This window comes from Phycodurus eques, chromosome 2, assembly GCF_024500275.1.
Source record: "Phycodurus eques isolate BA_2022a chromosome 2, UOR_Pequ_1.1, whole genome shotgun sequence".
Lineage (NCBI taxonomy): Eukaryota > Metazoa > Chordata > Actinopteri > Syngnathiformes > Syngnathidae > Phycodurus > Phycodurus eques.
In genome coordinates, this window is record NC_084526.1 from 41,779,827 (window position 1) to 41,795,909 (window position 16,083).

At 44.3% G+C, this 16,083-nt stretch overlaps 1 protein-coding gene across 2 annotated transcripts in view; it reads left to right on the top strand.

Moving 5' to 3' along the window:
• Nucleotides 1-2,221: 2,221 nt before the first annotated feature.
• Nucleotides 2,222-16,083, top strand: part of nhsb (Nance-Horan syndrome b (congenital cataracts and dental anomalies)) — a 60,844-nt gene continuing 46,982 nt past the window's right edge. For both annotated transcript variants that reach the window (XM_061670783.1, XM_061670784.1), the window contains exon 1: nt 2,222-2,793. In XM_061670783.1, the coding sequence (XP_061526767.1) occupies nt 2,514-2,793 (280 nt within the window). In that variant the 5' untranslated portion in view covers nt 2,222-2,513. The remainder of the gene's footprint in view (nt 2,794-16,083) is intronic.

Below are 16,083 nucleotides of genomic sequence, written 5' to 3' on the forward strand. Positions count from 1 at the left end.
GCTGCGATCCGTTCGCACTGGCGCACGATCGCACTCTGAGAAGGAAGGACACTGTAACATGCTTAAACACTTTGGATTATCTTCTGTACTGCCTTGGCCTTTGGACAGAGTCATAACTGAGGGTGTGTCTGAGTTTTCATTTCCAGATAGCGCCGCGTGGTTCACTCCAGGGGACACTGAGCGGGCTTCCCGGAGAATACAGGGTTTGAAAACAAAATCATAGTCACACGGCTTTCGTGTGTTTTATGAAGGAGCGTTGGAAAAAGTTGCCGCGCAGGCACGTCGCAAAGGTTCAACTTCAGGCACGACCCTGGACGACCCCCGACTGTATTGTACTTAAAAGTCGAATACGACTGAGCAGTACTTAATAAATGTACTGTACTGGTTTGACAAAAAGTTTCAACCACTCTTACATTATGTACGATTTTACCACACTTTGAGAATCACGGGTGTAAATTGTAGAAATAATAAGTGATTCCTGAATATTTTTTTAATTATACCAAATAGCTCTTGAGTACCCGACAATGTCCTCCCCCCCCTCCCTCTCTCTCTCTCTCTCTCTCTCTCTCTCTCTCTCTCTCTCTCTCACACACACACTTACTTACATATCAAATACAACAGCTCAAATAAGTACAGTACAGTAGACTGTGAAGTCGTGTCTCTCAACATACACGCAGCCCTGTTATTAAAACATTTTAGCATCTCGAGCAGGGGCGTCAAACTCCTTTTTGTCACGGGACACAAAGTCGACACACACTCTCGCGGGCCACTCAAAATGACGCGGTGGGCCGGATCTGGCCCCCGGGCCACCAGTTTGACACCGGTGATCGAGCGGAAGAGAAAAATGGAACGTACCTGACTTGGCAGAAGTGACATGAAAAGAGTTGCTTTCTTTTATTACATAGCAACATTTCAATGTGATTCAATATGACGTGAGCCTGACGTGTCCAAAAATAAAAATAAAAATAAGAATAAAAAAACAGGAAACAATAGAACAGTGCGAGTTCTTATCAGCTAACAGTGGATTTCATTGCATCATAAACACTGAGTGCCCTGTTAGGCTGTAAATCTTGATAACACCGCAGCAAAGGGTGGTTATTATTGTCATTCATTATAACAACAACACCAAAGGATTCTTTTGACACTAATTTCCCACCGCAAAACACATGTAAATATACACCAACAGAAAAATATTATTCTCTTTTTGTTGGTATTTTGGAGTGTCACTAATACCTTGAGTCAATAAACCTGTATTCATAAAATACAGATCAGTACTGTACAGTAGGTACAGTAAATAGGGACGATTATCTGAAGGAAACAGTGGCCTCTGTTGGTTGTGGATGGTAATGGCTTTCAGTCCTCCAATTGCTTATTTGTTGTACAGCAAAAAAATATATATATATAAAATATTATTGGACCATGAGACATACAATGTTGCATCTGTTCCATTCAAATTGGCCAACAACCAAGTGAATAATAATCATAATTTCCCAAGCTAAATTGAGCTGAGGCACATATTTTACGTTTGATTTTTTTTTTTGAATGTTCCTCTTTGTTTTGTGTTGCTTCTCAGTTATCCAGGTCACGGTAATCCACATCGAAGCAACTGGATTCTTCTCGTTTGTTAAGTTAATTGCAATTCCCCACCCCCCCAATACCTCTGCCTTGTTTATGATTGATGAACACTTGATTCTACTACACCGCTGTTTTTTTTTTCTTTTTCCATCTCGGTCATGATAGTGATACTTTGGCAGACAATTATTTTTTGAAGTAGTATCGGTGTATATAACAAAGAAAAAGGAAAAGAAAACAAGCGGTCCATGCAAATTGAAAAATATTTTCCAAAGAAGAAAAAAGGTGTGTAAAATGGCCTTGCTCACTTCCGGTCATAGCCTCGAGGTTTTATACTGCTCAGGTCACAGCACCACCATGTAGCGTCAAGTTACACAGACGCGATCCAAATTTGACCGGAAGTGGGAGGCTTACCTTTGAAAATAAAAGCCCCAACGTTCGTCACGCGACCGGAACGTTAACGTTCAGGAAAAATGTCAACGTCACTCAGCGACAAAGAGTATATAGCGTTTCCGGACACGCTTTAATTGTGAAAATCGCACCCGAGCGCATCCTGCTGCTCGCTTTTTGTGCCTTGACGGTGCGCTGAGGCGAGCCCGCCCGCGATCGCAGCGGCGACACGCATCCTCCTCCTCCTGGCTCACGCCACTGACCTGAGGGAGCTCCCGAGCTTTAGCCGTGTCCTGACTGCATGCGAGCGTGCGCGCGTGTGCGTGCGCGCGCGCGAGCGATGCCCATGGTAGTCCAGCAGCAGCATGGAGGATGTCAAGGAGAACTTTGGATTGACGCTCGGGAATAACGCGCGGTCGACCTGAACCTCGTCAGGCTGCACGGTTTTTTTGTTTTTGGTTTTTCTGGAAGGGATCTATTGGTTTGGATGTTGTCCCTCTTTCCACCTTTTCTAGACACTGGGAATTTACGTTTGCTTCGGGGCGTGCAAAATGCCTTTCGCCAAAAGGATTGTGGAGCCGCCGCTTCTGTGCAGGTATCAGATCCCCAACGATGAAGGTCTGCTCTTCGAGGACCTGTGCGCCATCAGCAACGCGGTTCTGTCCCGGACCTTGCGACAGCTGTCCGACCTGGCCCGGCACGCTTGCTCCTTGTTCCAAGAGCTGGAGAACGACATCGTCAGCACCAGCCAGCGGGTCTGGGGGCTCCAGAATAAAATAGGCCAGATCCAGCAGAGTGCCAGTGCCCTAGACCCCAAAAAGGAGGCAGTGCGTAAGTAGAAGCGGATGACGCCCTCTCCCCAACCCCCCCCCCCCCCCAAAAAAAAACGAAACACCTGAGCCATGTGAACGTTATTTAAACACTCATTTAATGACGCACACGTGTGCGTTCATGCTTCGAGGGTGCCCACCCATACATGTTATTTCTGACACGCGCGCACAAACACGCACCCACATTTTTTATTTTTTTATTTTTTATTAACACGTTAGTGCTTTCACATTGGTTCCGGTACGTGTTGACTATCCAGACTGGAAGGGGGAGGGGGGGGGAGGGGGGGGGGGGGATTTGCGCCCGCGCGCGTGCGGGCGTGTGTGTGCGCGTGAGGGGCGTGTGTTGCCGCTGCATTGGCCCCGCATCGCTGTTCCGTCACTGCGGGTTGCGCGCGCGCGCGCGCACACACACGCATGCACGCACGTCGGGTTTATCTCGGAAGAATGTCACGTTGTTATCAATCCAGTCGACTATTTTTAAGTGTGTGCGCGCGCGCGCCAATCCACCACGCGCGCGCCATTCCCACCCTTTTTTTTTTTTTTTTTGCACACGCACGCAGCGCCACCAAGCCAGCATCGTTAAGGAGTCCAGTTGACCGTGTTGCAGCGGCGTAGACAGGATCCGACGGTCGTGACAAGGGTGCGCGGGATGTGCCCCGCGTGCACGCACGCGTTCACGTGCACGGGCAGCATAAGCCTTGCCTGGCATCAACAAAAGACGACATTGGTGTAACAACAGCAACATATTATTTATGTCCTCTGCAGCAGCTACAACAAGGCCTCGGCTCGTTTGCTCCCGCGTGCCTACGCCGGCGCAATTAACATAATTGCATACTATTTGGGTAAAAAAAAAAAATATATATATATATATTGTTTTTCGTTTGACAACAATTAAAAAAAAAAAAACCTAAATGTCATCTCGCATTCACAAATTTGATGACTTTTTTTTTTTAATTTTTTTTTTTAAAGCGACTATTAATACACAAAAATGGAAAAAAAGAAAAAAAAAGAAAAAAAAAAGTTTGTGTCCACTGAAGCCGTTTCAGGTCAAATTTGAGCCGTGTCTACTTAAAAGGATTTGAGATTTCCCATGTGTGTGTTAAATCAGGGAAGATGGTGGTAACGAGGGGAATCTTGAAGATGTCAGACGACATCAATGTGTGCGTTTTCACGGGGCAGTGGTAACAGTACTCGAGCGGCAGCTGGAAACAATCCCGAGAACTGTCTGTGTTCCCACCGCATTTGTATGGGTTCCCGCAAACACGCGCCTGTTGATCACGTTTCGAGCAATGTCAAACTCAAGAACGGATGTAGCCGTCGAAATATCGTCAGTAACCCTTATCGGGTGGTTCCCAAGTGTTTCTACGCCTTGCAACACAAGAATATATATATATATATATTTTTTTTTTTTTTCTTGTGCGTGTTCTCGCACACCAACAAAAATAGTACACTTGCGTTTCATGAGTAAGGCCAATTTATTCTAAATAGGAGAAAAAAGTGTGGCTGTAAATGACCAAAACGTGTACCACGCTTGGTGTATCATGAGTAATTCATTACGGCTAATCTGGCATGCGCGACTTCGCCACCAGAGGGCATTATAATGCACATGTATTCGTAAGGACACCAAGAGGACGGTCACAACTGTTCAGTAAGCGGCAGTAATAGCAGTTGTATTTCACAGAGGATAAAGAATATATACCCGTGACTGTTACCATATTGTTAGTCTACATGTGTTGCTGCACAGTTATAGCTGTTGGTTAGTCCATCTATGGCGTTTCTCATCATGCGTCAGCATTAACCTAGCGGACTTTAGGGCAAATTTATGTCGTAGTTTTAAACATCGGTTTGACAGTAAACTTCAAGTGGGAGTGGCATAAAACAGCTTCGAATCTCAACCGAATCTCAAGGTAGCACTGTAAAAACGTTTTTTTTTGGTTTGTTTTTTTACACACCCTTCAAAGGGAAAACAAGCCGTGGGCTGGGAATTCCTGCTGCATTCAAAGCACACGACATTGATTTAGCACATCCAAAGAGCGTGTCTGACTTTCATAAATGGATGATTGATCCTTCATCAGCGTTGTAGGAAAACACGCAACTGCCAAACAATGCGAATGCGATGTCCTATTTATGTACACTCTAATTCCCGTTCACTGTTTCAAGATTCCCCCATGACCTATGACCCCTTGAAAGAGGTGCGAGTGCAGGTGCAAGTTTCTGCGGCAACCTGCGCAAACGTGGCGGGAACACAGACAGTTCTCAGGACTGTTTCAGAACACTGTCTCATCAAAAAAAAAAAAACGCACATATTTAACACATAATGATACATTTAAAATCCATTTCCACTTTGTAGCACCTGTGAAGATGACATTTTTACACACGTGCATTTTTGTGTATTTTGAGTCATTTGACCAATTTTAGGGTGAAAGAATGACATTATAGTTTCTCTTTTTATTGCCGTCAAACGTCGAGATGGGTCAAATTTGACGAGTTGTCACCAAGATTTCTGGAGACGATCGTAAACACACATGGTGGCGACAGTTGGCAAAGTCGGGGGAAAACGGCCGATGTCTGCTTGTCTGAGATTTTCCAACTCGGCTGCTTTGCGCGCGCGTCCTCTTCGCCAACTCTCGTGCTTGGAAGCTCACCAAACGTCGGCGTCTCCTCACTTGCGCGTTGAGCCACTCAACGCAGAAGACAGTCAATATGGCGCAAACTGGGATTGATCCCGGACTTGGCGTTGGGCAGATGGCCGATATTGCAGGGGGGGGGGGGAAACAAAACAAAACAATGCGTCGTGCGTGCGTGCGCGCGCGCCAGTCAGCTGTTATTACCATCCGTTAGACGTTACTAATGACACAATCAGATGCGCCGCGCTCAATCCGATGGAGGTTTTTAGCCTTCGAAGACTCAGCATTATTGCCCTTTTTTTTTTTTTTTTTTTAAAGGCAGACTGGAAACATTGAATTGTTCGGAAAATGTCACATCAAACAGGCGCGTTTCGGATGAATGATGACTCACAGGACTGCGTCATGTCCCGAGAGCGACTGTGGATCCTGTCTGACATCTTGTTGTGGTGCTTTCAACCCCTTTGAGCTCATTTTCTATCATTTAACGTCCACACATGAAGCGGATGTTGCACAGGAGAAGCAGTCGCATCGCGATGTTTCCTTATCGAGTACAGCGTACAGTTACCGGTCTTCACCACACCGATCGGTCACTGGAATGTTATTACACATTCACAAAAAAAAAAAAAATTACAACCACATAACTTTGCCTTTAGGAAGTCTGCTTAGCTTAATGCTGAAGTCTGCTTAGCTTAATGCTGAAGTCTGCTCAGCTTAATGCTAACAAACAACGCAAAATGCCATAGACGGGTGATATGACCCTTTAAGAAACATATATTTGAACGCAAAGAGTGACGCAACAAATGTCGACTAATACTTTCGCAAAACTCACAGGCGTATCAAATCTTCTTCTGTGTCTATAAATCTGTATTATGCTGCCGCCAAGTGGCCAAGGTGTGCACACCGGAAGGCGCCGCAGAATGGGCCTCATCCACGAATAAATGCGTAGAAATGTTTCTTGACATTCTCTTTCATTATGTCATGAATGTATGCTTTTGCAGAGTTCAATATTATATTGCGAGAGTTTTCCGTTACGAGCGTGGCCACAAAAAGTGTTCAACTCTCGTCTCAAGGCGCCCTTGTAACGAGATGCAATCCACAAGTATTTGACAGCCACCCCGGAAAAAAATTGTATTTGCTTATCGATGCAACACGATGGCAACAAATCACTTTTTTTCAATTCGATGGCCTGACTGAGAAAAAAAAAAAAAAAAAAAAAAAGCATCTCGCTTCACTTGAACATATTTCCTCGGCCCACAAGAAGGCATCGAAGCAATATTTTATCTTAGTCACGGAGCACGAAAAACTGTAACAGCGGATCAGTTCCACCCAAAACGTTTATCTTCTGCATAAATTAAACTAATCTACTAGTCTAGGAAATTGTAGCCTTTCTCGTAGAGATCTGAGCACTGAGCATAAGTCGGAAGGGATTTTAGGATATTGATCTTGTGGCAAATAGATTGTACTCTCGCTTTCCTGTGTGGAGGCCCTCAAAGCAAACTTGACTTTGAATGTTGCCAGTGCGGCCAGCGGGGGGACGGGGGGGGGGGGGGGACGGCCCCATCTCTCTAGTCTGCGTAGTAACAGAAGAGAGGGAGATGTGCGCTTTAACCTTTCCGCTGAGTCAATCACTTTGCCACTCTCTCCCTGGGCCCGCATTTGGACTTGTTGTTGTCGTACAGCTCGACACCGCTGGGTTGGAAATGATCACGTTGAGAAGGTTTCTCCTGAACAAGAAGACAGATATCGTACTATAAAAGCAGATACATAAAAGCAGAAATTCTTATTTGGGGATAAGATTGGAAATCTAATGAAGAAATGTTCATCCTTCATCCATCCATCGAATTTGTTTCAATAGCACGTTTCGACATTAGGATCGTCGGTGAGCTGGACCCTGCCGGAGTGACAATTTGGTGGCCGAAAGTTGATGAAAACCTATGGTCTAACTCCCGGTGTAATGTGATTTTGGTGAACGTGACCGGGGTACAGACGGACAGATACTGAACTTGCCACGTCTCAGTGGAGACTGTCAATTCATTGTGCCGCATTTAAAGGGAATGAGAGGAGCCGCTCTGATCGGCGGCGACTGACGTGAGCTGTAAACACTCACACAGTGCCCAACCCGCTCTCAGGTGCCAACTTAGCAACAGCGGCCTGTGGCGCAGAGTTGCGCCACATTTGCAATTCAGCATTTGTGAGCGCAACCATTTGTGTTTTTGAAGCAATTACCGCGAAACCTCCGCTATTCGGAGTCCTGCCACGAACACTGGAACGGTGAGTAATTGACACCACCCCAAAATGTTGAAACAGTCCTGTAATTTCATATAGATGCCACAAGATGGTGGCAAATGACTACTTTTGTGAAAATGAAGCTCCTCAACTCACGTCAACAGTTCCTCTGTACCAAGATGCCACCAGATGGTGCCAGAGAAATACGAGGATAAGTTCTGACATTTTAATTGCAAATATGTGGGGGTTTGCTGTACTTTTGGGGGGAGTGTCAGTTACTCGCTGATTTGCACTTTTTGCGGCAGGGCTCGGTCCCTACACGGTCCCCCCCCCGCAAATAATCATTCATGAATAAATCAAAACTACAATCGAATAACAATCCATCCATCCATTTTCTTTACGGCTTCTCTTCTCTTCAAAGCTGCCGGAGCTTATCCCAGCTATGTTCGGGCGGGAGGCGGGGTACGCCGTGAACCGCTCGCCAGCCAATCGCAGGGCACAGAGAAACAAACAACCATTCACACCTACGGGCAATTTAGAATTGTCAATTAACCTACCACGCATGTTTTTGGGATGTGGGAGGAAACCCGAGTGCCCGGAGCAAACCCCACGCAGGCACGGGGAGAACATGCGAACTCCACACAGGAGGGGCTGGGAATTGAACCCCGGACCCCAGAACTGCGAGGCAGATGTGCTAACCGGTCTTCTACCGTGCTGGCATAAAACAACAAATACAAATAAAATTAATTAATAAACATTAACTTAACAGGTGCTGGTTTTTGAACTTTGCGTCCATAACAGTCCGGATGGTTCTTTTCCTCTTTGGCCCGGAGGACACGACGTCCACAATTTCCAAAAACAATTTGAAATGCGGACTCGTCGGACCACAGAAGACTTTTCCACTTTGCGTCAGTCCATCTTAGATGAGCTCGGGCCCAGAGAAGCCGGCGGCGTTTCTGGGTGTTGTTGATAAATGGCTTTTGCTTTGCATAGTAGAGTTTTAACGCCGAACTGTATTTACTGCCATAGGTTTTCTGAAGTGTTCCTGAGCCCATGCGGCGATATCCTTTACACATCGATGTCGGTTTTTGATGCAGTGCCGACTGAGGGATCGAAGGTCGCGGGCATTCAATGTTGGTTTTGGGCCTCGCCGCTTCCATGCAGCGATTTCTCCGGATTCTCTGAACCTTTTGATGATATTTTGAACCGTAGATGATGAAATCCCTCAATTCCTTGCAATTGTACGTTGGGGAACATTGCCCTTAAACTGTTCGACAATTTTCTCACGCACTTGTTCGGCAAAGAGGTGAACCTAGCCCCATCTTTGCTTGTGAATGACTGAGCAATTCACGGCACCCACCTGTTCCCAAGTAGCCCGTTCACCTGTGCGATGTTCCAAACAGGTGTTCGATGAGCATTCCTCAACTTTCTCACTCTTTTTTTGCCACCTGTCCCAGCTTTTTGGAAACGTGTTAGTTAAGGATGATTTGCTAAAAACAATTCAATTGAATATCGGTTGAACATGATTTGCAAATCATTGTATTCTGTTTTTTTATTTATGTTTAACACAAGGTCCCAACTTCATTGGAATCGGGGTTGTATTTTTAGAACCCCGGCACCAATTTCTCACCACAGTGAAAAGCATGCATTTTTACAGCCTATCCTCTCGTGTTGGCCTCCATGCATTGCTTACGTGTCCGTTCTCCTCCTCCTCTTTCCTCCTCCTCCTCCTCCTCCTCCTCTATCCATACCTCATATTCCACACTGCCCTACTTTCCCCATCCTCAGCAGCACGGAGAGACTTGTGCCTCTTGACAGCGTATTTAATGTTTAATGCACTTTGATTTCCACCCAAACATAAGCAGGAGAGGAGAAAGTTTGATAAGAGTGTGAACGACCGAGCCGCATAAGAGACGGAAAAGGAAAAAAAACGTGGCAGCGTAAGTGTGGCGCTTGTGCTGTGAACAGGGAGAATAATACGAGACGCTCTAAAAAGGTTTAGGCATAAAAGCTGCTGCCGAAAATATTTCACCATCATTTCCGACTTGAGTATCAAGCCTAAGAACTTTGAAAAGATTTCAGCAACAAAAGCAGAATGATCGATTTTCATTTCAGAGTTGCGTTGTTCACTTTTCACATGCTAAATATGACGACATTGAGATAGAGCCAATAGCAAGCAGCACTACCGTATCTCCTGCATCTATCTATGCATGTATGTCAATGCTCCGTAATATGTTTACTTTCACCATACTTTATCCCCTCCGAAAAGATTGCTCTGTATTTTCCCTCATGGAGGCAGCACTTCATCACGGAGCCTCAGAATTACACTTTGTCCGCGTCACAAACGCAACAAATCAACACAAATAACCCCAAGTGACTTCTCTGCAGCGACGTTGCTGTTGACACACAAACGATTCCGCTCCACTCAGACGAGCTAATTCAACAGTCTGTCAATGGCCCCTCACGCCGCTGGACCACACCAGCTCCTCACGTGGTTCGCGAGATCGGACCTACTGATCTCAGTGATCATCATAAATATTCGCTTCACGAGAAGCATTCGCGTCAACGATACATAGAGATTTTGCAGTTTTAAGTTTCACTTGTCACGCAGAGGGCCATTGGGGTACACGAACGTGTAAAAGAGACCATTCACTCGTGTGGGCAATCAGCCAATCGGAGGCACGATGTGACTCTCCTCTGTGTGCGCGCAGGGTGAGCCCCTTTCATTGAAATGCGTAGGCCGTGAGGAGATAGTTGGGGATGCGCACATTTTTATCGCGTCATTACATTAACATAGCACATAGACAGTTTTATGTACAAGGGCAAATTTGAAGCGCAAACGCACGATGACAGGTTCTTCATCAGTCTGAAGCCTGGAGGTCAAAATAAAGACGAGAGTTGGAGTTCAGGCCAAAAATGTCATTTCTCCAATTTACACTTGGGTCTTTTGTCAAGAAACACGTAGGACTCTCAATTAGCTTCGCCTGCACAACATTATTTTATCCAATATAAGAAATATATACCCCCCCCAAAAAAAATCCTGCCTTTGCAAATAACGTTCATGGTAAAAAAAAATAGAGTATTATTTGTAACAATGTTATTATCGCTCGCAACAAACACTGAGCATTATTAAATTGGTTAGTATTTAATTGTGCAGGTGTACTGAATGAAATGTCCAGTAATTTGATCGCCCTAAACCCTAACCTCATATTATACAGTGGCACCCAGTTTAATTGAATTTAATTCATGACATTAATCCGTTCGACCCAACACCACGATTATTTTTCTTGCATATTTGAAATAAGGGAACATAGCAGTGCATTGCAAAATATAAATAGAGACGCATAATACAACATGACAAAAGAGAATGCAAAGGAAAAAAAACAAAGTATTTATCCAATATCATTTCGAATGGGTTTTTAACAGTATACAGCATTTTCTTGTTCGTATGGTCGCATGCAATAAATGGAGCGTCACTGTTTTCTGTTTTTTGTTTCTATTTGGTGTTTGTTTTACATGTTTGTGTCATGCTCCAGCGGCGCGTCAAACTCAATCATCGCCGCCAACTACGAGGGAGACGGCGAAATGCTGGCTTCAAATCCAAACTACAAAAGCGGCAACCTCCGTGACATCTCGGTCGTCCCCGGGGGGGGGGGGGCTCTGCTGCGTAAGCGTGCTGTTATTCCACGGGGATTCATGAGTGACTTTTCCACCAGCTCCATGTTACGTAACAGTAGACCTTTATTGACAAGTGTGAGTGCTCAGCTCTGAGTACGACGCACGGGAGATTATTAACTGCGTAAAGAATGTACATTTACATTGTTCCTTAGCAAATGACCTCACTCTGTAACAAGGTCAGACGATTTGGTAACTTGAATTGAAATGATTCAACTTCCTGAGATGATGTGTATTTCTACCGTGGCTCTCCTTCACTCACTCAAAATCACATTGAGCATCAAGAACAAAAATAAGACATTGAATATTTCTGTTGGTCGTGTCCGCAAGTACAATCGAATATTTCCATGTGGCAGGTCAGATTCCGCGCTGATTCAAACGATAGCAAACGATCGATGTTGACAGCACGTTAGAAAGCGCATAGTTTGCCTTTGCATCCCCAGCTAAGGAGCGCCATATCTTTCAAAGAGGATTAAACTTCCAAACACCTATAGGTTACCGCGAGACAAAACTCTTCGTCTAAAATCAAACAAATGGAAAATCAAGCAGAGTTTTGCCATAATTGCATTCAACCCTAAAACGTTATTCCCATGATAGGTTGTCCCTGGCAGGCCTCCACAGGGAGCGCCACTTAGGAGAGATGAGTTTTCACGTAATCCCCCAGCGAGAGGGGAAACTCTCTAAGTACCCGTTTCTGCCCATTACGGAATAGAAAATGCATTTTTATGCTACGTTTCAGCAGATCGGACAGCATTGCGAACCCTTGGAAGAAGCTCAATTGACTTGCGCACCCGCGTCGTTCGACGAGTGCGCTGAATTGTCTCACCGGTGACGACAAATAGCACGTTTTATGGAAAGCCGTTTGACCATTCATTGGACATCCTCAATAACCACTTTAAGGGCCATGTACTCGTTAACTCTTTGTCCTCACGAGTAAGACAATTCAGCACACTAGTAGAACAACTCGCCACACAAGTAAACTAACTGTCTTACTACGAATGTTTTTTTCCCCCCCACTTCTGTATGACATTTCTGCACACTTGCAGACAACTTTGCCACTAGTAGTGGAAACAAAATACGATGGCTTTGCGAGATCCTCAGCACGCTGCGAAGAGGACCCATCCTAATTGGACCAGCAGCAAGCTCGGATTTTGCACTACATAACATTGGCACCGCACGCTGCTGCTCTGCGTGTTTGTACTTGGGTGAGACAAGGTCCTGATCGTTTTGTTGTTGTTGTTGTTGTTGTTGGCTTGGAACACAGAATAGAACGCAAACAAACAAGCTTCTTTCTAAACTGGTTCGAGATCCCATCAAAAGCAATTGCTGCGGGTTTGAGCTGATGTGGTTTACTTGGGCAGGGTAAATTAATCCAATTTCATCGCGGGTAGTCGAGAGGTGAGGACAGACGAGGCTTTACTAATCAGCCGTGTATCTGTCACTAAGAGTTGTATCAGAGAAGCCAACCGACGCTGACCGCTTTCCACACGAGCATACGCACTTGGAAACGAGCTTCTTTCCCTCTTTGCTCACAATAAAGTCAAACTTCTTTCCCGCAAGTCCCTTCGACACGAGGTCCGCGGACGTTCCGCGCCGTGCTAATTACATGCACGTGCTGTCCCTCACGATGAGTGAGTTAATGTACCTCTGGATGACTGGCCAGAGATGTGTGAGCCAAACGCTTCAGGCAACCGCAGCTGTTCCAGTGGGGAGAAGAGAGTGTCGGGAAGGAAAAAACGAGAAATTGAAAAAAACCCACCGTGTTGCCCATCTTCGCTCGGTCCTGCACTTTTGTTCTAAGAACAGCTGTGTTTTTTTTAGCCTCACGCTCGCATTTCACAACAGCAGCACAAATCGTCTGCTGCTAAAGTGGTGCGGGAGTGTTTCGAGTTAAGACACGCTCGACTCTTAACTTTACAATCGTCTCTCCTCACTGTCGAAGAGAGACGATTGTAAAACATCACTTTGGGAAAATGAAACGATGACTCTCGCTTGCACACTTCTCCAAATAGAGGTAACGTGCGCTTGCTTCAAGCTGTTCACTTGTCACTCCCAGTCGATGTTGACTGTAAAACTGACTCCTAAAACAAAGACAATTAAACATTGTATATTTAAACACTGAAATGTTCAACCAAACCGTAGAACAAATGTGCGCTAGCTTGATGCTAACCTATAACGCAGAACCACATAGACATACAGGCTCGTAAACCAAACTCAAGACACACCTGTTCCTGACTGCCTATTCACTTTAACACTCCCCATATATCGTTTGCCATTTTAATTGATGTTTTATGTTCTCTTCTTTTTATTGTATTGCTTGATTTCTTTAAACGATGTTTGTACGGTGACTCCGAGTGGCTTGAAAACTAAATACAATGAATTGCTATTAAAAAAAAAGGTTAAAAAATGAATGATTGGCAGCCTAATTAGCATCAATTATACAGTAAATGTTTACTTTCAAACCATTGCTACTTGAACACACATGGAGCAGCAACACATACAAACAGAGTAGCCAACAAAATACAGTCCGTCATTGTATATCTCGCACAATAGCAGACAGAAAAGTAAATGGCGTTATTGCTGAGATATTACGGATAAATGTCTCACATGCTGAAACAGGCACGCCCAAAGTCTGATTTTCCAAAAATGATTGATGATTTCTTTTTTGAATATTTTGTTTTAACGTGTCTTTCCTGTTATTGATCAAATGCTATGGAAACGAGCCACATAAGGACAGAAATGAATTCCTTGACATCGCACGTGTTTCTCAACACAGCATGCTAAAATAATGACAGTATCTCGACAGATACTGCCCCCGTTCTTTGAGCCGGTAATTATCGCCACTGGAGTTGAATAATTACACCAGCAGCAAATTACAATGAACCGATTGTGTGACTTATGCGGGGACTCCCTTGCGCACGTGTGCGTGCACGTGTGCGCGCGTGTGTGTGCAGATTATTCCCGTGAGCTCAAGTCCCTACAGATGATAGATGATAGCAGATTAATAGGTCCACATATTAAAGTCACAGTACCTATTATTTCCCTTTTGTATCGAGCACTGCTTCGTCATCATCACTTGGTGTTCTTCGGTGTCACCTTCACTATAATCCAAAATGAATCACAGTTAACTGACAGATGGTACACAAAGATTATTATTATTATGTAATACGCTGTGATTTAACTCAACTGTGCAATGATCAGAAAAGGGGGGGAAAAAAACGTTGTTGTTTTTTTTCTGTTGTACCGAGTGTTTTATAGTCAGATATTTTGTGTCACATGACATTAGAGAAAACTTCAGATCCCAGACAAATTAAACTAATTAATAAATCAATAGTAACTAATGTACAAAAGCAACTATCAAGGCGATGTGTTTTTCCTTGAAGTTCCTCACGAGATTACAGTGACATGCAAGCAATTTCAACAATTTAGCAGAGCAACATTACACACTGTGCAGTATTTCATTCCAATGGAACTGAAACGAATTGAATTGCCATCTTCAGGAAATGCATTCAGTCGAGAGTTAAGATATGAGTCCGTGGATGAGCAGCCTAGACCTTTAATCCACGCCGGTTGAAATAAAGCAGAGCCATATGGTTTGGAGTGGATCAGAAGCAGTGATCCTGAGGATGATACGACCCCATCTGAACCTGTGTGTGTGTGTGTGTGTGTGTGTGTGTGTGTGTGGAACATATTTACACCATCAGATGTTTATCATCGCACAAACTGCCCATTAGCATATGTGCTTCTCCATTTAATGCATTTCGAATGGACAGTTTTGTAACCCCTTCATAGGACTCGCTGTGGCGAGATTTTGGACCAGCTAGTATTAGCTAGCTGAATGCTAATTGGACTATTTGACAATATCCTATTTTCTTCTGATTATATATTTCTTTTATGTTGTCTGAGAATATGAGAGGGGCCGTCAAGGACATAAGGATTACCACACACACACACACACACACACACACACACACAGAGATAACAAATAATTGCAAATAATTTTGCTGCAATCATCTTTTAAGCGATTTCCCTCAAGTATTCGGAAAGAAATAACGCAATTGCAGAAGTGATGGGGATTGTCTCGACACACGAGGCCAGTTGTTACGTTGTCTCTTGTTGGCTCTTCGTTTGAAGGTAATCGATCTTTAAGGTACGCAGATGCAGAAAAACCACTCGCGCTCGTCCGACACAGTCAGACAAACAGACGGTTGCACAAATCCATGACCAACGCTTGGAAGTCCCAGAGAAACTGGCCCTCCTCTCATCCTTGGGATGAAAGTGGGAGGGTGGAGATAATGCATAATACATTCCCTCTTCTCTTCAACTGCTCATTATGTTACAGCCTCAGCTTCAAAACAGAGAGTTTCTAATGAGAATGAAGCTTGCCGCAAAACCTCATCGTCAAAGGTGACGCTCGGATATAATGTTAATAGACATTTTGTGATATCTGTCGATTGATGTGTAGAAAAACAATTGATTGATCAGTTTGTGTCAAAACTTCTAAAACTATTTAAAAAATTGGAGATATTATTATTATTTTTTTTAACTACAGCACAGGTGGGTCTGAAACGTATCCGCTGCCAGAAACAGGTGTTCACTGCACTGAATTTAAGATCTGCTCTGATATGATGGGCTATTTACTACGTTCTATGTGCTCAGTTCAGTTTATTTCTGAGGGTGGCCACAAACCTACAAAGCATTGGGAATAGTTTTTAATGGCTGGAGTCCATATGGCGGAGGCCTGTTCTAATGGTAAATCCACA